This window comes from Numida meleagris, chromosome 14 (genome assembly GCF_002078875.1).
Source record: "Numida meleagris isolate 19003 breed g44 Domestic line chromosome 14, NumMel1.0, whole genome shotgun sequence".
NCBI lineage: Eukaryota > Metazoa > Chordata > Aves > Galliformes > Numididae > Numida > Numida meleagris.
This window is the reverse complement of record NC_034422.1, coordinates 1,910,252-1,934,962: the sequence shown is the minus strand read 5'-3', so window position 1 is coordinate 1,934,962 and position 24,711 is coordinate 1,910,252. Positions and strand designations below refer to the sequence as shown.

At 48.5% G+C, this 24,711-nt stretch overlaps 1 protein-coding gene across 22 annotated transcripts in view; it reads left to right on the top strand.

Annotated features, from left to right (window-relative positions):
* Positions 1-24,711, top strand: part of FBRSL1 (fibrosin like 1) — a 431,679-nt gene that overhangs the window by 155,974 nt on the left and 250,994 nt on the right. For 17 of the 22 annotated variants that reach the window (XM_021412363.1, XM_021412357.1, XM_021412361.1 and 14 more), the window contains one exon: positions 21,514-21,615. The exons of the other annotated variants lie outside the window; for them this stretch is intronic. In XM_021412363.1, coding sequence (XP_021268038.1) covers positions 21,514-21,615 — 102 coding nt within the window. The remainder of the gene's footprint in view (positions 1-21,513; positions 21,616-24,711) is intronic. 22 annotated transcript variants of the gene reach the window in all.

Below are 24,711 nucleotides of genomic sequence, written 5' to 3'. Positions count from 1 at the left end.
CAGTGAGCTGAGTTATGCGCGGATTATTTAATGCTGAAACTGTTGAGCAAATGTAATTCACCTGTGTCGCTTCCACGAGAGCCTTCCCTCCTTCGGCAGCAAGGCAGCTTGGAATTAAATTGCGGGATTAATTTCAAATTATGTGGGGAATGGGTGTAATCAGTAGAAGTAAGCTGCTCTGCTTTTTGCTGCTGAGCCCCGATCAACAAGTGAGCCTTGTCCTGAAGCAGACCGGCTCCCGGTAAGACTGGTGCAGGAGGAGAGTCTCCCATTGACTTCAGTGGGAGCGGACTGCTTTGAACCGACTTTATGGTGGTGGGGAGATGGCATTTTGTTTGCAAGAGGTTGAGCATGGATGCATGTGCAAACGAATGCGTGTGCAGCCTGGTAGAGAAGTGTGAAACTGCACAAGGTTCAGGCAAGACCATCAGAGGTGAAGGCAGAGGCCTGTCCTACGTCATGCCTTTATTTTCCCCCCACTCTGACGAAAGTCAACCTCTGGGCATGTAGTGGGATCAATAAGGAGGGTTTTCACATTGATTCTGGCAAGTTATGATGACCCTTTCAGGCAATGTCCCCATTTTTTCCATCATCTCATTGTGACTTTGGATTTTGAGAAGAGTCTACGCACAAGCAGAGTTTTACAACGACTTAGAAGCAATTAAGTGTTTTCAGCGTCCTTACATCAGTTATGATTAGCACGGGGGCTTCTTACTGTTTCCAAAATGCATTAAGGCTCTCGGATGTAAATCAGGGGCATCAAAGTGCTTTTTGCACGGGGTTACTGGCTGGTCTGTAGCGCAAATTGCTCTGAATTCTCCCAATGTGTTCAGTGCCAAACATAAATTACATTTTAAAAGCAATATTTTGCTTGGCCAATGTGTTTTAATCCAACTATATTCAGCAGCTGTGAGGTTAAACTCTGGCTTGCCAGTTGGTTTTGGGGCTTGCAAGAGAAGCAGCAGCAACAGGTTTCTCAGCCCAGCCTGTGATGAAGGGGAAGAGGGGCAGCACAGAGGTCCCCAGCTGAGCAGAGCACACGCTGGGCTGCACAGCCATGCATTGGTGTTCTGGAGGTGTTGTGGTCTGCCCAGAAATACTGCAAAGAGGGCAAACTGGGTGGAAAGCCGGGACCAGTATTTGCAAGGAGTTGGAAAGAGGGCTGGCTGCCAGTCGGTGGTGTTACAGTTGGCCCCCAGCTTTGTTCCTTGCTTGTCTTGGCACTCTAGCTGCAAGACAAATCTGTTTGTTCTGCTGTTGTTCGTGGAACCTGGCGGGCTGCGGAGCGAGTGGTGCTGAGCTGGAGGAGCCTTCATCCCAGGAGTCATCAGTGAGCGGGGATGAGGCCAGGGAGAACAATCTGGGCCTCTGGATTCCCAGTGCTCTTCCCTAAGCACCTCGTGAGTGAGGAACAGCCACGAACCAAAGCCTTCTGCTGGCCGGGGCTGCCCATATGGGGCTGGCAGGGACTGTGGAGAACTTGGGGTGAACTGCAGGGAGTTTTGGGGGAGCAGCTGTGGGATGCAGGAGGATGGATAATGGGCTGGGGGCTGCGGGGCACTGAGCCTTCTGCAGGCAGCACGGAGCTCAGCCTGAGCCTCACTCTTTATCTGCAGAGCAGAAATCATGGCAATGCCCAGCCCGACAGAGCGCTGCGAGGATAAATCCGCTGAGGGCTCTGAAGTGCTCAGATAAATACCTGCGAGAGCACAGGGAGGCACTGGTGCTTGTATGAGGGATAAGTGCTTTATTAGTAATGACCCGGAAAGGACAGAGCTACTTGCAGGTATAGTGAGCACAAGCAAGTGCCTCCTGTAGTTGACAGGCTCTTGGTATAAATCATTTGTGGAATAAATGACACCGGAGAATTCATGCTTCCTGGAGGAGAGGGAAAGAAGTCTCTGCTGAGCTTAATAAAAATGAAAATTCAGTAATGGATAGGATGAGTCTAGAGGGGGTCACAGCGTGCTTGACGGGAGCTGTAAGGTCACAGATTAAGTAGGTGCCCAAGTCGGCTGCAGCAATATACAGGAGATTACTGAAGGAAAATGCATCCTGGGAATCTTCCCCCTCCCACCCAGAGCAGCAAGGTGTGGGATGGCTGGAACTGCGGTTTTGCACAGAAGAATTGAAGGGAATTATTGTAGGAAAAAAAAAAAAAGAAGAAACCCACAAGCAGTATTTGACATAAAGGAGCAAGGAACACATCGAGCCATGGCATCAACGCGCGCTTTTGGCACAGTGTGTCTGGGGAAGGGAGCGATGGAGGCAGCACGCGGAGCTGGGAGGCTCTCACGTTGCAGGTGTGCTGCTCTGCCCCTCTCCGTGCAGCACTGGCTGCTCTGTGCAGCTGGAGCTCTGCCTGCGTGCAGCACGGCCTGCCCAGCTTGCTCCTCACCACCCTGGAGCACCCGTGTGCAGGATGCACAGTTGTCTCACGAGTCGAGGGGTCACGAGCTGTTAGCTGCCGCCTTCCTTGGCTGTGTTACCACATCCATAAGATGCTTGCTGGCCTGGTGATGTTACAGCAAAGCCCAGGGCCTTGCAATTCAAAGAGGGAAGTGTCACTGTTACTCTGAAAACATGGTTATAGAAGGAATTAATTTGGTAAGAGCTTCGTGTTAAATCCTTACATGCTACCCTGCTGCCAGGCTATCTTGCCAGCAGCATGGCAGTAGCGTGGTTTTTAACTTCTCTGTGTACACGCAGGATGACTTAACCTCTTTATCCTCTTTATCCCTAAACAAAAGAAAAAGCTGATGATGTGAGCAGATGTTTTGCAAATTGGTATCTGGCTTGTGGTGCAGCAGGGAATTAGCGTGGTCTTTGAACAAAGCTCCGTGTGCGTGCCTTGGTGCTTCCCTACTGCGTGGACCTCGTGTTCTGCAGGGTGCGTCCCTTTTCTAAAGAGAGCAACCAAAACAAGAGAACATCGTGAAAGGAGCAGCTGGGGAATGGTGCGTGGTGGTGACCAGCCTCAGGAGGGAGAGAGGAGCAGCGTGGGGAGCACGAACCTGGGGAGGAGTGGTTGGCAGGACGCAGAGGTGCGGCACCTGGGAAGCAGCGGTGCCTGGGCAGGGGGTGGCACAGCTGGGCTTGGGGCATGGCCTACGAGTGGGGACCCATGTCTGGGCAGGGGCTTGGGGCTGGGCAGCTCCTTCCTCATGAGCCAGGGCTCTCGCGGCTTCCTGAATCCAAAGAAATTGCTCCAGTTTAGCTCCATCGTTCTCTGAGTACGCTTAGTTGAACCAGCGTGAGCCGTCAGCATGAGCACTCAGATTGGTTTAATAGTGGCTGATACGGAGGAAATCCATTGGAACTGGTGAATGTAAGAGTGTCTGTGTGAGGGGACACGCCAGCTGAGCGCTGTCGGTGGAGGTGCCCGGGCACTTGTGTTAGTGCAGGGTTTGAATGCAAACCAACAGGGAGAGCAGCCAGGAGGCTGCGGGAAAAGACATTTTTCATTGGAACAGTGTGCAGAGCTACTGAAATTAATAGCATTCTGAGGTTTTATTTACAGCAGGAGGCTGTGCTGTCACCTAGCAGGGACTCGATAATGCTGGGGAAAAGAGGGATCTTAATTTTGTGTTCCTAAGGAAAGAACCAGGGAAGTGCATAATTTATGTATTTTATGCTTCCGTACTCTAAAATCTTTCAGAAAGGTTTTCCCAGAAACGCAAACCTTAGACACAGAGAGGCCTGGGTCTGCATGGCAGTCAGTTGTCCCAGTGTGTGAAACCATCTATAATGAAAAATTAAGGACAATATTTTGCATGTCTGAGTGCTTGACATCCCTCGGGGCAGCTCTCACTCTGAACTCGAGCTACTTCCCATATTTCCCCTGCTTCCTACACGTGAGCTCTTCCCTTCCCCCCGCTCGTCGGTGCCACCGCGCTTCCCTAACTACAATTAAAATGTTGACACCTGGCTTGGCTCTGCAGATTAGGATTTGATTTTCTGTAATTATATGTTATCGCTCACATTCAGTAGCAATTTTACCTTCTGTACAGTATGATAACACTTATTAATTCAATAAAAGAAATCAATTCAGTGGCAATTTCAAAATGTAACACCTTGGTAACTGAGTACTAACCAATCAGATTACGCATCTGACATTGTGCCTTGTCATTTAATCAGTAATGGGTGATTGCAAAAGCAGATATATGTCAGATGTTAATTAAGAATAACACAGTTTGGGGCCATAATGTTAGCAGTGCCTGTTTTGTTATGATGCTGTGCTGAATACAGCTAATATTTGACTAGCACTTAAGTATTATTTACAGTAACTGGAACGATAAGGATATTTACTCTGTCTCTGTGTTCCGACAGATGTATTAAATGTTCTTTTCAACCAGTGGAACACGCTGTGTGTTAATGGATCGCCACGCAGCCGTGGCTGTGGGACGCGGAGTTTGTACTGAACACACTCCGTCTTATCTCCCAGAAAGTGAGATAGTCTTGCTTTCTCACGGCTTTTTTTTAATCCTCCCAAAGTGTTTTACTCGGCATCTGCCAATCAGCTTTTTCCTTCAGTTATTGTGGTGGTGCTGAGGAAGAAAAGCCTGCGTGCTCCACCTCTCATCCCCGTGCAGCAGATCCCAAATGAATTCCTTCTGCTTCCTGAGCTCCCGGTGCTGGTCGGCCCACGCAGCGGCTGCTTGGCCGCATGCAGGTAACCGCGTCATTCACACGCACATCTTCCAGGAAAACACAGCCATGTTCCTCTTCGGGACATCTCCCAGCCCTAGTCCCATGCTTATTGCAGGGCTGAGAGCAGGGCTCGCTCCTGGCCTCGCCGGTGGCTGCTCGGCCTTCGGGAGCTGCTGGTCTGGGCCGAACGCTCCCATCGGCCACAAAGGACGTGCAGCACCCGGCCCCGTGTGGTTTGTCTGTGATGACCCATTTGTTCTGTGAAATTAGGAACAATTAGTCCAGTCAAATTAGGATGAGAACAGGTGAAATATGCCTGGAAGAGATATTTCTGCTTAGCCAGATGTTACTGTGCTGACACAACCTTCACATCCCATTTGTAATTAAGTTAGGACCAAGGCCACCAGCTACTGAACTCTGCAAAGCTAATGCGTGAGATGCAAAGAATCTCCAATGAAGTTGTAAACTTCAGTTAGATGGCACCAGCCCGGGGTCCTGAGCTTTCATTGGACACTTGGCTAATTTTGTTATAGCACCAGTAACCTCAGCAAGCAGCTCTGGGGCACGGTCTGTTCATTTCACAGTATGCATACTCGTTACATCTTACAAATTGGCATCCAAGTTTTGTTTTTAGAATCTTGTTGAAAAAGGGAGGCACATCCCGCATTACATCATTTATATTTTCTGTTTGTTAAAACAATTGCCCTCATAGCTTGACTAAAATGCGGCAATTCCTACAAGCTGGGGTAAATTGTCTAGTTAAAGTCATTCTCTAGTGGCTGGTTCAGCAACACAGAGCTGCAAAACCATTGGCTGTGAAATTTCACCGAGGTCGGAGGAGCTTGCTCTTTTGCCTGAGGATGTCATTGATTGCAGGGAAGTGAAAGGGTTGTGGGTGGAGATGGGAGCAGTCGAGGTTTCCTCTTTTTTTGTAAAAATACTCCTTTTTCCCCCCACCTCTATTTTACTAATGGAGAAACTAATGCTGCATCTGTCTGTTTTTCTCTTAAATGTTACTTAGAAATACTGCCATCTGTTTCTTCTGCTTCGGCTTCCCAGAAGAAAAAGGTGCTTCAAAAATAACGTTCTTCAGTGTAATTTTGTGTGTTGTGATTTCATGCTCAGCACTCCAGGGTGGCTGCTTGGCTTGGCTCCTCTTCTCCCTGCTGTCCTTCTGTAGAATGGAACCAGCCTGCTTAAAGCAGAGCTCTGAGCTCTGACAACTTGGATCCTTAGGTGTGAATATTGGCTTGTTACTTGAGTGTGGCCCACTTGAACTTCTAAGGGAGGAGAGTGTTTGTTTTCAGCAGAGCATGCCAGTAATGAAGCAATCCTATATGTTGCAATAACTCATGAGTGTGTCTGGAGAGAGGCCAAATCCTGGAAACAGTTTTTAGGCCGTGTCTTGTTACGCTCATGTTTAGGAAAGACCTAGTGGTCTGCTTGTGCCATTCTACGCGTTTCTATAATGAAAAGATAGTTATGACTCCAATTCTCATATAGAAAAGGATAATTTAAACATTTGTTTCTAAAGAGAATTTTCACCTCTAATTTGGATCTTACTGCAATCTTACACTAAGTCCTCAAGGGGTGAAGGAAGGTTTCTGTTGACTAGCTGGTTCTGTTGGCATTCTGTTGCATGCCCTGTCTGTGCAGGGAAATCCAGGACGATTAGTAAAGAGTTCCCTAATTGTGCAAAGCAAAAGTGATGGATCGATCCATTTATCAAAATACCTGCAGGCTCCACCCAGACTGGTAGCATGGTAATAAATATTGGGGGCAGAGATAAGATGCTGTCTTATCCAAGATGTGGTCAAGCTGCAGTTTTCCCTGTGATGTGGCAGGCTTTTGTCTGCCCTTTAAGAAGGGGACTTAGAGTGGATTCTGTGCATGTTTGTGCGCACTGAGGGAGAAGCAGAGCATGGGCTGCAGGGGTGGATCAAGCTGAGACAGAGCGGTGGTTTTTAAACAGCAGTGCTGGCAGAAGCAGTGGGAGTTTTGTGAATGTAGAAATAACCCCATGTCACACAGGGATTATTCCTTTAATGTGTTTATGCCTTTATCAAGGATGGAATGGCTTTGTTGCCTAGCTATATGGCATTAATGTGCTACTATCTAAGAAATGATACCCACTGGTAAGTTCTGACTTAGGTATTTATCCCGTATTCCTTATCTAGTGTAAGCTAATACTGATCCTTTTCCCACCAAACCAGAACGTGGATGAGTTTCCTCTGGCAAAAACTGATACCACAGCTCATCCTTTAGCTCCTGGGCTCCCAGGTTTAACATCCACACTTTGACCTCTTCCCATTGAAAGGATAACGTGAGCATCGCTGTCGGCATAGATGCGTGATGGCAGGGCAGTCACAGCCCGTGCTGGAGATTACCGTGCTTTGGGCAGCTGCAGATAAACTGAGCCTCACAAACTGATGGTAACAGTGTTATGCATGGCCAGCTTCTATTTCAGAAGGAAATAAGTGGTGGGGTGGAGAGAAGGTTCCCTGTGCTTGGGGAGCTCTGTCCTGGGTCGGTCGTACTGCCTTAAGTAACATGTGTTGTCACTTAGAAGGCAAGTTGAATTTTGACCTGTAATAAGCTCCGCGCTTCAACAAATAATGTTTCAAGACCTCAGCATTCTCAGATAGATTTGGAAGGATACAATATAGATCTTAAAATGCATGGTCGATTTAGTTTAAGCTGAGATATTAAAGATGGATAAAAGCAGAAATAAGCTCTCACTTTCAAGGTCATTATTTCTCCGTTCTAGGTCATTTGATCTGTTTGCCAGCGTATTGCAGGCTATAAGAGCTGAGTAGATGCTTATCCATGGAAACAGTTTGCTTTACTCTACATGGCATTGCTGGTGATTGGCAGAGTAAAACTCAGCTTCCCCCACGTGATAAGGGCATGGAGACACTTCATGGCAAAACTGGAACCTCTCCTTTCTGTTGAACGGTGCGGTTTGTCAAAGAGAACTGTAAACTTCTACCACACTAGTTCATACTGGCTCTTTATCACCTGGTTTTCTATGGGAAATCACAAATCCATCATAGCTACAAGGTGCCTCATTTTAAGGCAGACTGTAGGCTCTTTACCAGATGGGGGAAACTGATTAAAACTGTATTGTAAAAGGTGGTCACTGTCCTTCTCTGTGTGTGTTTCTGGAATTTACCTAGGGGGAAACTTAGGAAGAGGAGAAGGAAAGGACTTGATATGGTAAGTTGTCCTGGGAATGCAATCACTTGGATGCTTCGTTCCTTACAGGAGCTCTACCCCAGAGTTCATCGAATAATTACAGTTAGTTCTCAGAACGCTGACCATCACGTAACTATTCCTGTCTCAGCCATATTAGGACTCTGTCTCCTGCCTTTGCTGCCAGCACCTTCTTCCATTTCACTTGTCCTTCCTCCCTGTCCTGCCCTGCAATAGCGTGGCATCGCTGCAATGCCAATACGTTGCTCGGGAGATAAGGGGATTGAGGGAGGCCCAGGGAAAGATGCCTGGGGATGAGGAGTGCTGTGGCTCCTGGTAGTAAGCAGGCTGCACGACAGGTCACTGGCTGTGAAGCTGCTACTGCAGAATTTGCTGCCTGCCTAAGTCCTACTTAGTGCTTTAAAATAAGGCTTTCCGTGGTCTTCACTGGTGTGTAAAGCTCTGTGCGCCGCAGTAGTTGCGCCTGAGTGCTCCAGGTCGTTCTGCTCCGAGCAGATAATGGTCAGGGGCTGCTGGATGTCCACCGCTGCCCCCCGGGTGGATCACGGGGCATTAAGGGGCCGCGGTGGTGAAGCAGGGATGTGTGTCTGCCCCAGTGCCACCAGCTGCCTCTGTGCTTTGCATTCCCGTGCTGTGCTGGGAACAAAGCAGCGCGGCTCCAGAGCCTGTTTGAAAACTGATCCGCAGTGAAATGGGAATTTACAAATGTGGCGTGTTCTTCTCAAAAATAAAATTGGGCTCTACCCATATTACTATTAAAGTATAAAGCTTTAATTATGCCCTAAATCCACTACTTTAGCTGGGGGGCTCTCATGATTAGCAAGGAAAAAAAAAAGGCATCTGGAGAGGCTGTGTGGTGCCATGTTTTCCCATATGTGAAATTTTATACAGTACAAATTATTAAACACCAAACCTCCGGAGGAACATTGTAATGAAAAATTTAGCACTCCCCCATCAGGCTGCTACTAATTTGCCTTCTGACTAGATCTGAGAGAAGAGAGGGCTGCGCTGGGGGTGCTCCTTGATGAGCTGCTGGCAGGAGGAAAACAAGTCTTGTTGTGACGTGACGCAACAGGAGAAGCAGGCTGATGCTTCTGTGGGCAGCTCCTCCGAGAGATGGTTAACCTAAAAGAAATAAGAATAAATAAAAAAATCACCATTTTCAATCAACATCTGTGGGAGCGCATCCTGTTCTTTCTCTTTTGCTTTTAGCCGCAAGCTCCCAAATTTCATCTTGCAAGACTTCTTAGTAATAAAGATGTACGCTGGAGAGAAGAGAGGAGGCCTGGAAGGGATGCTGTCTGGCTCGAGCTGAGCAGTCCTGTCTCGTTCGTGCATGTGGGTACACAGGCATCTGCTCACACGCAGGCTGGCACCTTCCCCTTCTGCCGCTCACACCTCTTCCCCTGCTCGGGACGTGCTGCCTGCAGCCCAGTGCCCAACCGTGCCCACTCGGGCATCGGCAGTGAGAGCTAGAGTGGCTGCTGAGCAGCAGCACTGCACCGAGCGCTGGGTGCAGCATCCCCCGAGCAGCCCTGAGCACGGAAACCTGAGTGCTGCAGTGCCAGCACCTGGGGGCCCACCCCCCGTCCCCAGGAGGAAGAACTTCCCTTGCCATCCTTGCACGCGTGTTTGCCCCTATGATGTGGGGATCTGCTTTGCCTGGATGCTTCAGAAGGAAAGTGCAGTAGGCACAGAAACCCCTCTCCCCACCGAGTCAGTCTAAAATCCAGATTTTACAGTTTGAGTCCAAGAAATCTCAGCGCCGGCAGATTGCTATTGGCCCCTGCCTGGCAGGGTGTTGATTAATAATTTGAACCTGCAAATCCTCTATCAACTTATGTGAAGTCTAAATTGTCCATCTGAGGCCTGCTTCTTTCAAAACAATTCTACTGTGGTTTCCACTGCTCGCATAATTCTTTGTAAAATAGATAACCCTGTCAGTGGAAAAGCTGTGCGGCACACCTGGAAGGGAGCCCAGCTGCTGGGCATACAAATGTGCAGAGCAGGCTGTAGGCAGGGAGTTCTGTTCACCTGTAGCTAGGTGTGTTGCGCATCTTGGAGCTATCCCGGAGGCATTTGTCTGCTGGAGAATTTTCGTTTCGTTATTTATTGACTTATTTTTAAGCCGAATTTTCCAGTGTAGAGAATGGGAGACAGGAATCTCAGCACCTTTAGGAGCCGGGAGACCTGGGGCATCAAAGAAAATCTCAGCTATAGAACTTAACTTTAGATACTGGCGCAGACATTCACTGAGGAGAAGCGAGGGTGTGCTTTATCCTGCTCCTTTGCTGGCATTCTCCTGGTGGGCAGAGCTGCCTTTTGGGTTAAAACACGGTATTTTTCTATGCTATGAATGATGGGTTTTCCCCCACGTGGCCTGCGGGGTGGGAGTGTGCTGCTCCTAGTAGGCAGGTGGTTTCCAGGCAGGACAGCACCGAGCCTCAGCTAACAGAGCAGTTTGTGAACCCGCGCTGTGCGATGCTCTCACGTTTTGCCCCTAGATAGCCCCTTGCCATTGTAGCTCCCATTTTGATGGCTTCAGGGAAGGGATGTCATTTTACTCTTGCTTCACTGCAAATCCATGGTAACTCTATAAACGAAAGAAACAAGAAATGGTTTTAGAAACCATGAGAAAAAATTGCTGCTGGTGTTTTTTTTTAAAAAAAGGACCTCGTTCCTCTAGGAATTCCAGATTACCCCATCATGTCAACAGTGAGAGCTCAGCTCGTGATAGCAACAAATTGCAAGAAGGGCTGTACAATTTAAATGTGTTGTAAATCCAACTAATATGTACAAATTGATTTTAAGGAAAATAATATGTACAAAATGAGTCTTCTACCATATGCTTCAGCTCTCCCCGGTACCTGATTTGAATGGTGTCTCAATGTGCTTTACCTATTGTGCTGCAAACTTTTTCAGACTCTGTCAAGTTGTGCTAAAGCTTCTAAAATACAGATGGTGCTGAAATCCCCAGTGGAAAACAGACTTCTATTTCAAACTTCAGCTCTGTTTTTTTCTCTTTTAGTTCATAGCAGATTTTGACAGATCAGAAGAAATATTCACAGCTTGATGCAGCTGGATTCTTCTTTGGCATGAGCAGAAACATCTGGCCCCAAAACCGTGCATTATACCAAAGGGCCAAAATACATGCACATGCATCTGTTGTGCTAATGTATTTTCCTGTGAACTCAGATGTTAATTGCTTTGTTTTGCTGAGGCAACAGTGTTGGTTCGGTGCATAAGATTGTTTCCTTTAGCCCTCTGTTAATGGTTTCCTTTAGCAGTAATAGGAAACTGTCAGGTACGTTGTGAATTGCATTAGGTAAAGTGTTACGAGCAAGAGTATTTATAGTATGTGTGCAATGGTATCTTGACATGTGCTCTTATATGGAATTTGAGTATCAAATGAGACAGCTATTAGCACAAAAGCTCTGTATGAGAGCAGTTTTACATCTCCAGTAGACACGTTCAATTTTTGCCTCGCAATTTCAGAGGCTGTTCCATTCCCACTTCCTACTTCTCGTGTACTCTTGCTGCTCATCCACCAGTAACAAAATGGGCATGTTAAAGATCTGAGTAATGACTGAGCTCCAGCCATAGTCGTGCCTCGGTGAATTCTGGAGCTGTGGGCTTTGTTCCTTCATCCTGTTTGCCCTTACAGAAAGAGCTGCAGTTCACTGAGGTCATAGAAGTCTGTTTGGTGACTTTTGGTCTCCAGATTGAGCTTTCAGTTTCATTCCTCTCTGGTTACAGCAGTTCTGTACTCCACTGCTGCCTGCAAAAGATACCCTTGGCCATTTCCAAAATCTGTATCCGAGGTGCTCAGACACTATTTCACAGGGCTCTGTGCTTAGTTCCCTACAGAGCTGCTTCCCATTCCTCAGCTGTGACTCAAAGTTCAGTGATCATTAGCTAGAGTAATTGCCACCCCCTTTGCATTTACTCATGGTGGAAAATTTCCAAAGGGCTTCACCTTGGCTGCTTTGACTGTAATTATTCTTAGATTTTTGTTTATTTTTTGGGGGATGTGGAACAGCAAACAGGTTGTCCCATGGGCATTGAGAGGAAATTACTTCTGAGCTTCTTCGTGGAGCCGGCTGTGCTTGCTCAGGCAGTTATAACAGTGCTTTCTCAAATCAAAGAACTTGCCGTGGTGGTGTAGGATCTCACGGCCTTACTGAAAGTTTCCTTGACAACACCGATATCTCGGCTGATCACCACAGGTGACCGTAAGCAGATGGATTGCTTCTGCAGTGCAGAGCCCCGGGGCCCTGCTGTCCCAACCTCGGTGCTGGGAGCCTGCAGGAGCAGGTCCTGCTGCTGCTGGGATTTGCTGAGCGGCTGTGGTTTCTCAGGAGGCTTTCCTCTGCACAGGGTGACGATGGACGGGCAGCTGCAGGAGGGAGACCTGTGTCAGGGAAAGGACGTGTCCCAGGAAGCCTGGGGAGCAGGGCTTTGGTGGGGTATGACAAGTAAAAGCAAATCGCGGGTCTGGCCAGAACAAGGTAGATGAAGTTAAGGGAGAAATGTACTTATATAACGCTCCTAGGTTTTGGGGGGTCTCCAGAAATAACAGAGGGAGGGAATAAAGATCATTGCAGGGCCGTGACTGTGGGCCGGTTTGTGGAATGGCTGACAGCACGCGGGTTGGGGCCTGCTCCCCTGTAGGTGAGAGACCACCTGGTACCTGCTGCAGTTCTAGCTGTGCCGTGCAGCTTAGTCTTCTGCCAGTGCCGGGCCCCACGACTGGCAGGTCTGTAGCTGGCTTCCTTGCAGCCGTACACGAGTTCCTTGCTCAGATGGAGGAGCTCAGGGTGCTCCTGAGGGTAGCCCGCCAGGTACTCGTGGGCAGCCTTTGCATTTATTGACTTTGTTTCCTTTGTTTTTGCTTTTCACTTCAGCTTATAGCATCTGTGGCTTTATTTGGAAAGACATGCATGCAGCTTATGCACGCCTACAGTAGCATATGTTTTATATATTGGGTTTATAGGGATTGTAGTGATTTCTGAATTAATTTGAGCAGCAAATTGTTGTATCTGCACACAGAATATCTTTTCTTTCTTTAACGTGTGTTATCTGACACACATCTGGCGGTGTTTTAACTGTGCTATTGTGATGCCTTGGAGTCCTACCAATGACTGCGATATCCTACCGTACTAAATAGAGGGTTCTTCACAAGGGGCACGTGGAAGGGTTTGAGTGAATCACTGAGAGAGAACGTGGATGCTTTTGGCCCTGCCTTTAACTACGGAAGAGAACCTACAGTGCTTGGTGTTTGCAGATCGCTATGAAGAGTCCTCTTTCAGCATCACTCAGCACCGCAGTGGTAAGCTCAGCTCCCAGCTCTTCCCCGGGCAGCTCCATTCAATGGTGTCAGGTCTCATAGCAGCCAGCAGCTGCCCTCGTTCCTCGTGGTGCAGTGCAGCATTGCTTCTTGATGTGCTCTTTGTCATGAGGGATGTTTTTCAAGGAATCCAAGCTGCTGCCTGAAATAGCCTTCCCCTCCTCATCCTTCCTTAATTTTAAAGAAATATTGTTAGCATCTGAATTTTATCAGCAGTGGCTTTGATAGTATATTTTCCACAAAAATATTGATGGAACTATTGAATAATGGCAAGTCTTGTTTTAATCTTTTCATCTTCTCTGAGAAACATTGATGATTATTTACTGACACTGTGTTCTGAGATCTTAGCCGATATGGTCCCCATCTAATATATGCTTCCTTGATATTTATATCATGCTAATTTTATCAGAATATCATCCAGTACGTGTGCATCAAGGTTTATAAATGTATCATATTTTTCCAGTTCCCTTTTCAACTAGACTTACCAAAGAAATGAAACCAGACTTACTCAAGTAGATTAATTTTCTAGAAAGCCTTGTTGTCTGAAATATGACTTATATCAGTCAGTTGAATGAAGTTTTACATTTCTTCTCTTGTTCAACCCTGGTGTCAGGGTGATGTGCCCATAGCTGACGGCAGCTGGCCGCCCGATCCCAATTGCTCCTTTTTCACTCTTTCCCCAACACTTTCCTCTTTCAGCAGCTATTCCAGATCTGCCGACACATGCCATCCGTGTGCACGTGAACTCCCGTTCTTCCAAGGCTTGTGCAACAAGTCTGCGCTTTGTTTTTAGATAAGTTTGTTCTTAGCAAATGCTGGGGAGTGAGTGCTTCCTTCCCAAGAACAAAGCGTGGCTGTATTGAATGTTTTTGCCCGTATGACATCATTAGTAACATGTTTACCCTTTGGGGATTTACTCTTACTAAAATCACCTTTGAAGATTATCATCACTTTTGTCTTTGATTCAGACCTGTTACTTTTGGTGGATAGTATTACTAGCAGAGAAATACCGTGTTATACAGAGACATTTTTCTTGGTTGAATTTCCTAACATATTTTGAAACATCTCCCGCAGCTTTGGACAATTTAATATGTATATTAAATCTACTTCTGCTTTGAACATCACAGCTGTTGATATTAGCCTTTAATAGATGGTATCTGTATGCGTAGATGGCAGCAATGTTAGAGCTGTCAGTTCTGATTGCCTCCTACACCGTGTTTAAAAGCATTGTGTAGACTCAGCCTAATGTAGTCCGTTGGCTGCAGCTGAACGCAGCTCGGGCCTTGCTCAGGTGATGCTTGGCTGGTGGTACCCGGGTCCTGCCCCAGCACCGGCAGCACTCACTGCATCTCCGGTACGAGCCCTCTGCTGATGCTTTCTGTATCCCTTTCTTTCACATTGCCCCAGAAATGTGCAAAATCATCTCGTTGCGTGCAGATTGGGTGGCACTTTATAACTGAGAGCCATGGGTCCAAATTGCCTCAGTGTGAAACTTAAAGCTGCAAATCTTATTTAGTAATTTGCTTTCAGCTCTCCCCAACAGTGTCTATTGCGTTCTATTCCTTCAGACCTGTGGCTAAATTAAAGAGTGGTTAGGGCATCCGGTGTCTGGCGTAGCGTTACACCTGCTGCAGTAATTATTGGGTGCTGTTGTCTTGTCAGTGGTGATTATGCACCTGCCTCAGAGCCGTGCTGCCTGCCCTGCCAGCCAGCCCCAGTGCCCCAGATCCCCGGGGTGAGCTGCCCGCCCCGCCAGCCGGCCCCACTGCTCCTGGGTCTCTGGGGTGAGTGCAGGCTGCGGCTGAGCCCCGTGCAGCACCTCGCTCCTCGCACACAGCTCGCCGTAAACCCAGCAGGTCTGTGCCGGCACAGTTTATCACTGACGTATGTCAAACCCAGATTTTCCCAGCTGTCTCCTACCATCTGCCAAGTACGGCTGGGGGCACGCAGAGTGCAGTTTGCTATGCAGGCCTGATGGCAGCTGGAAAATCGAGCAGTTTTGCCCGCTGAAGCACCAGCTCTCTTCCAAAACAAGCAGGAGCTGTTGCATTGTGGCACACCTGGCCATCCTGGCAGTGCGGGGCGGCTCTGCTCCACGGCCCAGGCCTCCTGGCAGCCCGTGTGCAGGGGGGAACGCATGCTGCCGTCCCAGCACCTCGGCTGGGTGCAGAGCTGCTGGCCCTGCTGCTCCTGAGGCCTCTGGGTGTGGGGCGCTGCTGGAAAGTGCTCCTCCGGTCCCCAGGGGCACTGCCTCACTCTCTGTCAAAAGGACGAGATCCAGCAATTGCTCCCGGCTCGGGCATTGCAGAACAAGTGCAGGTCCCCTGCCGCCTGCCCAGGCGCTGCATGGGGCTGCAGCCCTCGGGTCCCGGCTGAGAACCACTCTGGTGCAGCCCTGGGGGGGCTTCTCTCGGAGAGCCAAAGCTGAGCTCGCTGCAGATTGTCACTCTGGCTAACAGCACCGTTTAGCAGCTCCTCCAAAAACTGCCAGGCCAAAGGACCACACCACATGACATCATTTTTTCACTTGTTTTTAAAAACTGAAGATGCCTCTCCTGCCAGCTGTTCAGATGCACAGACTGGTTATTCATGAGTAGTTCATGTTATTCAAGTAGCAGGGAAACCAACAGTGCCTTTGGTTGAGTGTTTTGACTCTGCCCTGGCACTTGGTTTTGCCACCATGCGCTGCTGCCCGCCCTCCTGCTGCAGCGGCCTGGCAGCCTGGAGGCAGAAGGGCTTTGCTAACAGGAGCTCGCCCTCCTTGCATCCCAGAGAGAGAGGCTAAAATTATCCAGCAGGTTTCAGGCTGGTGAGCTGCAGTGCAAGCGGTGTGAGTAACTCTTCCTGAGAAAATAGCTAAGCCAGCGTTAGGAGGCCAGCATTAGGAGCCAGTTCTCCGTATGCCAGTCAAATGTATAAACTCTGAGCTTCTAAAAATCGTGCAGCGTATTTTTACATCAGTCCAGAAAGTTATATAAAAATAAGGAAGGAGAAATGTCTTTCTGTGCCGTGATGATGGGCTTTGTTTTGCTCTTTATCGCAGTGAGTAAAACTGGACATGTCGTATTGCCGATGAGTTATGGCTGTGATGGCTGATGGCAGCGTAGCAGCAGCACCACCCAATTAGAAAAACTGCTCTGATCTAACCTGATGTTACTGTCATTTTTTAAAATGAGTCCTACTTCAATCATAAAATCCTCAGACCATAACATTGCTTTCTACACCATATGTCCTTATTTAGAGGAAAAAAATGATTGCACCCTTAATTCAAAGGGAACGTTTCCCTCTGAGCCAGAACTCAATAAAATGTATCAAAAAAATTGTGGAAAAGGGCAAGCAAAGAAAATCAAATTGCAGCGTGTGAAACGATTTAAGGAGGGACCTGGGGAATACATAATCTCCAAACTGCCAAGTTAGAGCAAGTATAAAATATACAAACAAGCCTGATATTTTTCCCAGTTGATCTCATTACGAGGTATGCTTGGGATAGATAAATTTTGTTAGAATGCATTAAGGCCGGATTTTCAAGGAAACAAGTCAGAAGTAATGTGTTTAGCTGAATCCACCTTGTTTTGATACATGGGTCTTTTCAGGTTTAAAGAAGTACATTTTTAAAGCCAAATGGTTTGTTTTGTTTCAGGCATTAAAACCGGAGGCAACTCGGTGGCTATTTTTTTTCCCTTCTGGAAAACTGTCGTTTATAATTTCAGTGTGCTCTTTAATCACTGGGCACAGCACTGTGCAGTATGTTTCCCTGCCACTTATTGCTGCCTGCTTAAAATACACGGAACAAGTCTTGAGCGCGATCCCTTAACAGACTGTTTCGTCCACAAATAGTACTTTTTCCGAGTCTCCAATATATCTTAATTAAATTGTCCATTTGTATTTATTAAGGCAGTTTACTGTCTCTTGCTGCAGAAAGCTGCTGCTGCTGATAGTCTACCAAGAGAAACACAAGCTTATCTGGGAGTTGATAATAAAATGCCAAGCATATGTTAGCAAAAAAAAAAAGTCTTCCCGAAACATGGCTTAAGCATCGTTTTCTTGTTTGTTGGGAAGGGAACAGGCCTTACAATTAGCTTTGATAAGTTTTTGGAACAGTTGCTCCTAACGATTCTTGCAGCCTTAGGGAATCATCTTTGTTATTCTGAGATGCTATCTGCAGGAAAGTTTTCTTCCTCCGGCTGACCCTGTAGGAAAGAGCGCTCTGGCAGGGCGGGCGATAACGCTGCTGCACAGTGATGAGATGCAGCATTAGTTCAGATGGATGAGCACGACCAGGTGGATTCATCCCTATCCCCGGTGAGCTGAAAGCTTGGATCTAAGCTCTGCAACTTGGATGCCTCTCAGCTGTACCTACTTATCTCCAGGCAGCTTATGCCAAAATAGATTTGCCTCGAAGTCAGTGAAATCCTGAACGTGATGGTTGTGTTGGGTCTTTCCTTTCTCTCGACACACGTGAAAGTTGATCTTCTGGAGCTCTTAGAGGAATTCAACTTTTTTCTCAAGCAGTTAATGCGTTCCTGGAAGGCCATGATTGGGCACGGAGCTGCGTGGACCTCCTTGTCCCCTTCTGACCTGCATGGCACGCTTGTGCCCGTGGGACTGCTCCCAGGGTGCAGCACAGAGGTGGCAGCTGCCTGGCCGAGGCGGGAGGGCGGATGGACTGACAGACCCAGGGGAGCCAGCAGAGCAGGCGTTCCCGAGCCCAGTGCTTTAATGATGTCTCTCCTCGAGGGCGTTGCCTGCTGTGTTGCCTTCAGAACAGCGCAGAAACGGATTGCTGGGAATTTTTTCCCCCCGCCGTGTGCGTCCACGTGACCCATTTTGTAAAAAGCAGACAAGCACCCAGGCAGTGGGAGAGGTTTCAGATCCGACCGCTGTGACTTTAAGAGAGAGGAGAAACCGCTAAGGAAGGAAAATAAAAATCCCACAGCCTGTTGTAGCAGCTGTAGCTTCAGATCGTGTGGAAAATGAAGGCAGATGATTCAATTTGGCCTGTGCCCCGAGTACATTTCCAAATGCTTCTGTGTGTGCGCAAGATAATGAACAAATATATTGAGATGGCACAAGATCAGTCCGAGCTCGCCGCCGCGCAAGCCGGGGAGCTCCCAGCAGGGGCGAACTAGCTGCGCCGGGTTAATGGGGGTGAGGGTCGGGGAGCCCAGCACCTTTCAGAACAACTTAAGAAAAGAATTTGTCTCCTTTTGCCCCAGGCTCCCCGCAGCACTCCAGCAGAGCTTGTGATAAATCGAAGTGTGTTTATTAATAACGAGCGGGGGCAGCGGGCTCGTGATTTGGAAATAGGTGTGCCAAATAAAAATGTGCTTCCCTCTGACATGGACAAAGCGTAAGTAAATGGGGAGTGGACCGGTCTGTTACGATTGAAAAGCTGGTGCTGAGAGCCAGCGCGGTGATAGTGAAAAAGCCCTTTTAGGGGGACGAGACCCCGTTCTGCCCATTCATGTCTTCCTCTACCCATGCCCCGTAAGGAGAGCTAGGGAGAGGGCAGGTTTGATGGCAGGAACAAAAAGGCAGCAGCAGTTCAGGAAGCAGAGCTGGACTTTAATGAGAGCCGGAGTTATTACTGGAATGAGTTATGGTGTTTAATCATGCTACATGATGTCCAGCAGCGCAAGGTTCATAATTCTTGGCTCCGAATAGGGTTGGGGACTGTCCGCGAGCACCTGCAGCATGCAAATGGACCGCGGCCATGCAGGTCCTCCCGGGCCTTCCCCTGGCTCCTGCCAAGCCAGCCTGCCATGCGGCACTGCTGGGCTCCACTGCCTTCCCCACAGCGGGTCAGTGCTTTCTGCTGCTGAGCAAACCTGAGCGATGGCAGGTAGCTGGGACTGCCTGCTCCAGCGTTTCTCTGCACTGCGTCGCCTTGTCTCCTTCTCGTGTGTACCTTTAGATTATTTGGTTCCTATACTTCAAATACGTAATGATTGCCACTGATGTTGCTGTAATGTCTGTGTGAATTCCCGGTGCCGTGTTGCACAGGAGGGTGCAGTGTTTCCCCTGTGCGGCTGCGGCGGTGCTTGCTGGGCAGTGTGCTGCAGCTCTGTGCCTTGCCCCTCGGGGTCCTGCAGCAGGGCTGCCCTGCCGCCTCCTCACCTCTGCTCCCCGGGCTTGGGCAGCTTGCTGCAGAGCATGGTAGGGAGGAGGAGAAACCTTTTTGGAGGCAGGGCAGTAGCAGGTTTTATAGTAAAGCTTGGTCGGGAGTACGGTCAGGAGGAATTTCTGGAAGTCAGGCAAAAACACCTGAAGAAAATGACTGGAAGTCAAGCAGCCAGCAATTGGAAAAGAAGCTTCTGACCGGCTCGCTGTGATACCCCGGTCTGCTGAGAGTGCCCGTGAAGCCAGTGCATCCACTTAACAGAACAACTTGTCCTCCTAGCTGGGTCCTGCATGTGGCTCATTAGGGTAATTACTGATGAATTAAGGCAGCTTGGCTCAGTGCTGGGGCTGCGGGTGTGCAGGCTCCCCTGCTGGCAGGCAGCAGGTGTAAATGAACAACATCTGTCAAAAAGGCTGATGACCCTCTTACTTCACAGCAGCAAACTGGGGACAGAGGTAGTGCAGCAAGTTTAATAATTGATATTTACTTGGAAAGGTTAATGGCAGCAGTGATGCTTCTAATTTGCTTGCCCGCTCAAGACCTTGTCGGGTCAAATTGTCTCAATTTGTTACCTTGTGTGTAGGTGTAGTTCTCCTTTAATGAAATTTGGAGAAAAGAAACAGGTGGTGTTGGGAGCGTACTGTAACTTGAGAAAAGCAGCAAAGGACTGAAGTCTGGGAACAGGTTGGACGAGTCTGTGCTAACTTAGAACAGCTGACAGCTTAGTCCCTTTGAATAACTCCGTAGTGAACGCTGGCGCTTAGGAAGGTTAAGGGATTTGGAATGGAGTGATTTATTTTTCCTTTAAGTTGCAGCTGTCCAGTTGTTTATGTCAGAAGCACAATCATGGTCACGGGCTTTGATGTGTTGCTAGATGGGAGCAGTCCGGTGATGGATCGGAAAGCCAGGGAGTTCAGCAGGTATTTCTCTACTGCATTTAGGGAGATTGTAGTTCTTTCCTGTAATAGTTAAATGGTTTCCATTTCAGGAGAAACAAATGTGCTTGTTGTGTCTGGATATGTTGAAATTGGAAGGTTAGAGTCTTCAAACCCAAGAGCTGGGCTTTGAGGAGTGTAGGTCCAGAGACCGAGGAAAGCTGTAGTGCCAGTGGTTTGAAAGGCAGCGATGACTTGGGTATTGGCCTTTACCCGATTGGCTTGGCATGAATCCTAGCCAAGATAATGTGATAACTGAAATCAGAATTGCTTAATGAAGACCTAAAAGAGAATAAAATAAGTGAATGCCAATAACTTTAGGTATTTTGAAAAAGAAATCTTTTCAAATGTACTTATTTTATGTGGGAGGAAAATTGTGATTGATGGTAGCCACGGCATTGATGTAATACGGTTAGATTTCAGTGCTTGATGTCGTTGGCCTTTTTATTAAGGAAATACAACAGGGTGGGTTCAACATGATGAATTTCAAGTGGTCGATTCCCTGCCTCATTACTCGATGCAAATGCAGAGTTGCCACTGGTGGAAGTGCTTCTAGGAGATCCCAGCAGGGTTTGCCTCTCCTTGTTGCGTTGACATCAGACGTAAAATCCCTCCTGGTAAAGGTTGGGGTGTGGTGGGGTTCACCAGCACAAAGCCTGCTACCAGGGCCGCAGACTGCAGTGAGATAGGACAGAGAGAAACTAGGGGATTTTATTGCCATTAGAAGTACCAATTTGTACAGCCGACATTTTAAATAGCGTAATTTAAATTGAACCAAACTGATATGAATAGAACCTATTAACAAATTAAACACTTCTTTCCAACCAATATTTCACAAGGGAATTAACAGAATAATTTGTTAGTAAATGAGCCCAGGAAGGAAGCTGTGAATGACACATCTCTCCTCTCCTTCTCCTGCCCGGCAGCACGCGCTGCAGATGGCAGTGGGAAGTTAGGTAGTTGGGTGATGTCCCTCACCGCCGCCTCTCGCTTAGCAGACGATGAGCGAACAGAAACAAAACTTGCAGAGGGACAGCTGGGCGGTCAGAGGAGCTGCCCTGGCGGCAGGAGTTGTCCATGGGTGCTTATGGTGAAGCCCAGCTTCGGAGAATCCCCGCGAGCTGGGATGCATCCTCTCCGCGGTGCCACGGGCTTAGCAGTGACACTGTGAAGCGCTGTCGGTGACCTCGGGAACAGGTGGCAGTGCTTGAAAATCTCCTTTTTCCCCCTCCTTCTTCTCCCTCTAGATGAAGGTCCCCACAAGCAGAAGTGGCAGAAATAGCGAGGAGGACAGCATCAGGGAGGCCACAAGCTCTCAGCGGAGCAGCTCCAGGGACCGCCTCAGTGATGTAAGTACCGCGCAGGAGAAAGCACCGCTCCGCTGCAGCAATTCCCGCTGCTGACACGGCTTTTCATAAATCTTGCTGAACAAATGTTGGCATCCAGAGGTCACTGTGTAATAACTTTTTTTTTTATGTCATGATTGAGTGTTATGGCATAAGTGGTTGAGCTGCCTCGCAAACACTATAATCACGGTGCAAATAATATGATAAGCGAAAGATCAGAGATGGGAAAACAAAATGGAATTGTTATTCCTCAGGGAAAAGCGGCTTGATGTTTTGTTTTGTTTTCTCCAGGAAGTTGTGTTAAAAAGCTTTTTGCAGCAGTTTTGGTTTTAGCTCCTGCGCATAATTGCGTAGTTTGGGTGTGAAGTCAGTTCGTCTAATTTTACGCTTCCTGCCTCCAAGATAGGGAAGGTTTTGGGGGGAGAGCTGTCATTCTCTCAGGAAATTTGATGGTATGTTGAGTGAAATGTTATGATAAAACAAAAGCAAACGGTGCCTTCGTGTGTAAACACACAAATGGGCTTCTGAGTCACCAAGAAATCAATGGCAGTGCTGGGATAATTTTATACGAAGGCTTTTTGTGTTAGCAATTAGCATTTCGCCTTCATTAAAACATGATTTTTTACTAATTAGGACCTTTCCCGTTAGGAGAGATTTAAATGAAGAACAATAATCAAACGCTGGCACGAGCATGTCTGAAATATTAAATTTGCCATTTCAATGGCAAGCCACAGAAATCCCAGAGCGAGTGGTTTTCATGTTGAGTTCTATTAATGTAAAATATGCTTCATAACTAAAACCTGTCACAGAAAACGGCTCACACCAGCTAAATTCAATTGGACAGTTAATTTAGCTTTAAAATTGAAAACACTACCTCCGCTTCAGGATGCAAAAGGAAGGGGGGGAAGCCTTTGATAAGTGTAATGTATTTGCTATTAAGGCTTTCAGAGCCCATTCTATAGGAGGAGAAGGGAGAAAAAGGGGGGAAAATGGCTCCCACAAATGTGTTTAAAAGCTGAAAGTATTTATTAAAAATGTCAGCAGAAAAGTGCTTTTGGCAGATTAAAGCGGGATTCAGCTTGACAGCTCTGACAGCGAAATGTGACGGGGAAAATTCTCTCTACATGTTTGGAGTGCGAATGGGGACTGTAAACAGCCCCCGCAGGGGGAGGAGGAGCAAAAGAGCCCCGTCCTGTGAACGGCGCCCGGGAGCGCGAGCCCCTTCTCCTGGGGCCGGGAAGGGGGGGGTCCTGGGGCACGCCGCCCCCTGAGAGCAGCCTTCACTGGGGTTGGTAGACAGCAGCGATCTCCATTTTGTATGTACGTTGGTGTTGATGCAATCCCCTCCGTCCCCTCCCCGTGGCCGCTCTTGACAGGTATGTGAGCAGAGCGCCTGGCAGCGCGGTGACGGGGGGCGTGGGAGAGGAGTACGACGGCCAGACCCCGCCATTAGCGCAGGTCAAAGCGTTAAGCGTTCTTGGAGCCTCTCCTTGTTAAGCCAACGCGCTTGCAGGTCTTTCTCCTCTTTTCCCTTTGCCCCCAGAGTCACAGGCAGGGCCTGTAGGAATGGAGCGTGAGTGCCCGATTCCCTCAGAATCTTCAAAGGCAGTTAGTCAGCCAGTGAGAGACAGTGGGAAGTAGGTGCTCTTTTCCTTCTCGGTCAGTGGGGACGTCTGGGCAGCGCCTGGAGGCCGGGGCATGCTTCCGAGCTTTGCTGGAGTTGCTCTCGTGACCCAACGACCCATTGCAAATGAGAATTTTTCAAATTAGTAATTAAACAGTTTGAAAAGTAAGGTTCATGAATTACCGAACGCTCTTCGTTCATTACTTGACGAGTGCAATTTAGCTTTAATTACGTACAGCGCTTCCTCGCGTACCGGTAAATGTTCTGTAGTCTATTTAGTGACTGTCAGGAAGTCTCACAAAGTCCCGCGGGCGCAGTCGGGCGGTTTTCCCCGTGTGCGCGCCAAGGAACAAGGCAGCGGGTTGCTGGTGCCAGGGGGCAGGGAGCGGGGAGCAAAGACACCGCGCTGCAGAGATGCATTTTGCACGGGATCTGTGCAGTGACCCCGGTCCCCGCGCTGCTCTCAAGCTGTGTTTCCCCCCACGCTGCTTCCCGTGGGTGGTGGGCGGCTGACGTGGTACAAGGCCTTCAGCATGGCACCAAGCGTGGGGAAGACCCTGGGCAGGAGGGCTGCGCAGGGAAGGCAGGAGCGGCTCTCCTCGCAGTTCGGGGTTACGCGTGGAGCTTTTAGGATGCGGTTGTGCTGGGGCGGCTGTGCTCCTTGCAGGTGGATGTGCTGCACCGGGAGGCACCTGGGCTCTTTATTGCTCTCCCCGAGTGGCTCTCCTGCTGTTCCTTGGTGCATTTGGCCTTCGGGACTGGTTTTCGTGCTGCCTTTCCCTCCCACCCCTGTCCCCATTAACTTGGGCGAACAATGTGGTAAATGAGGCGGCAGGCAGCAGGTTTGGCCGTGCACGGCGGCACGCAGCAGGTGCGGTGGGAAATGCGTGTCTGAAAGTGCCGGTTAGCGCGCTCGGCACTGCCGCCTTCGGAGCACGGGAGCCCTCCCCGCGCCGCACGGTGGGCTCCATTCAGAAGGCGCTATTATGAACAGCTCTAGCTCCTCCGTGTCATTTGTTTCTCGAGGTGACTTGTTCAATGGGATGCCAGTAAGTTGTTCTTTATTTACATTAATGCATGTCATTAGTCTCTAATGGACCGTGAAGTCAAGAGGTGGCCTGGTCTGTCGTGAAGTAATTGCACTCTAAAGAAAACCGAAGCCGGTGATTGATTGTGTCTTGCACACACGGGCACGCACACACCGCCGTCAGCCCAGCCGCCTCAAAACGAGAGCGTTGTGCTGCCGCTTTGACACAGTGCAACTTCTGCGAGGAGAGAGCGCTGCAACTTCCGAGTAAAACAGCAGTTGTGCTCTGCAGTCCCTTCTTTCCAGACGTTACGCCGAGTGCCACTTATTATGGGTCATTGGGAAAAAATGCTTATTATCATCCAGAGTAATCATCTTTGGCTGCAGAGGTGTGATTTGTTGGGGCCGATCTCGTCCTTGGGATGATGAGATTTCTGAGCAGGAAAGC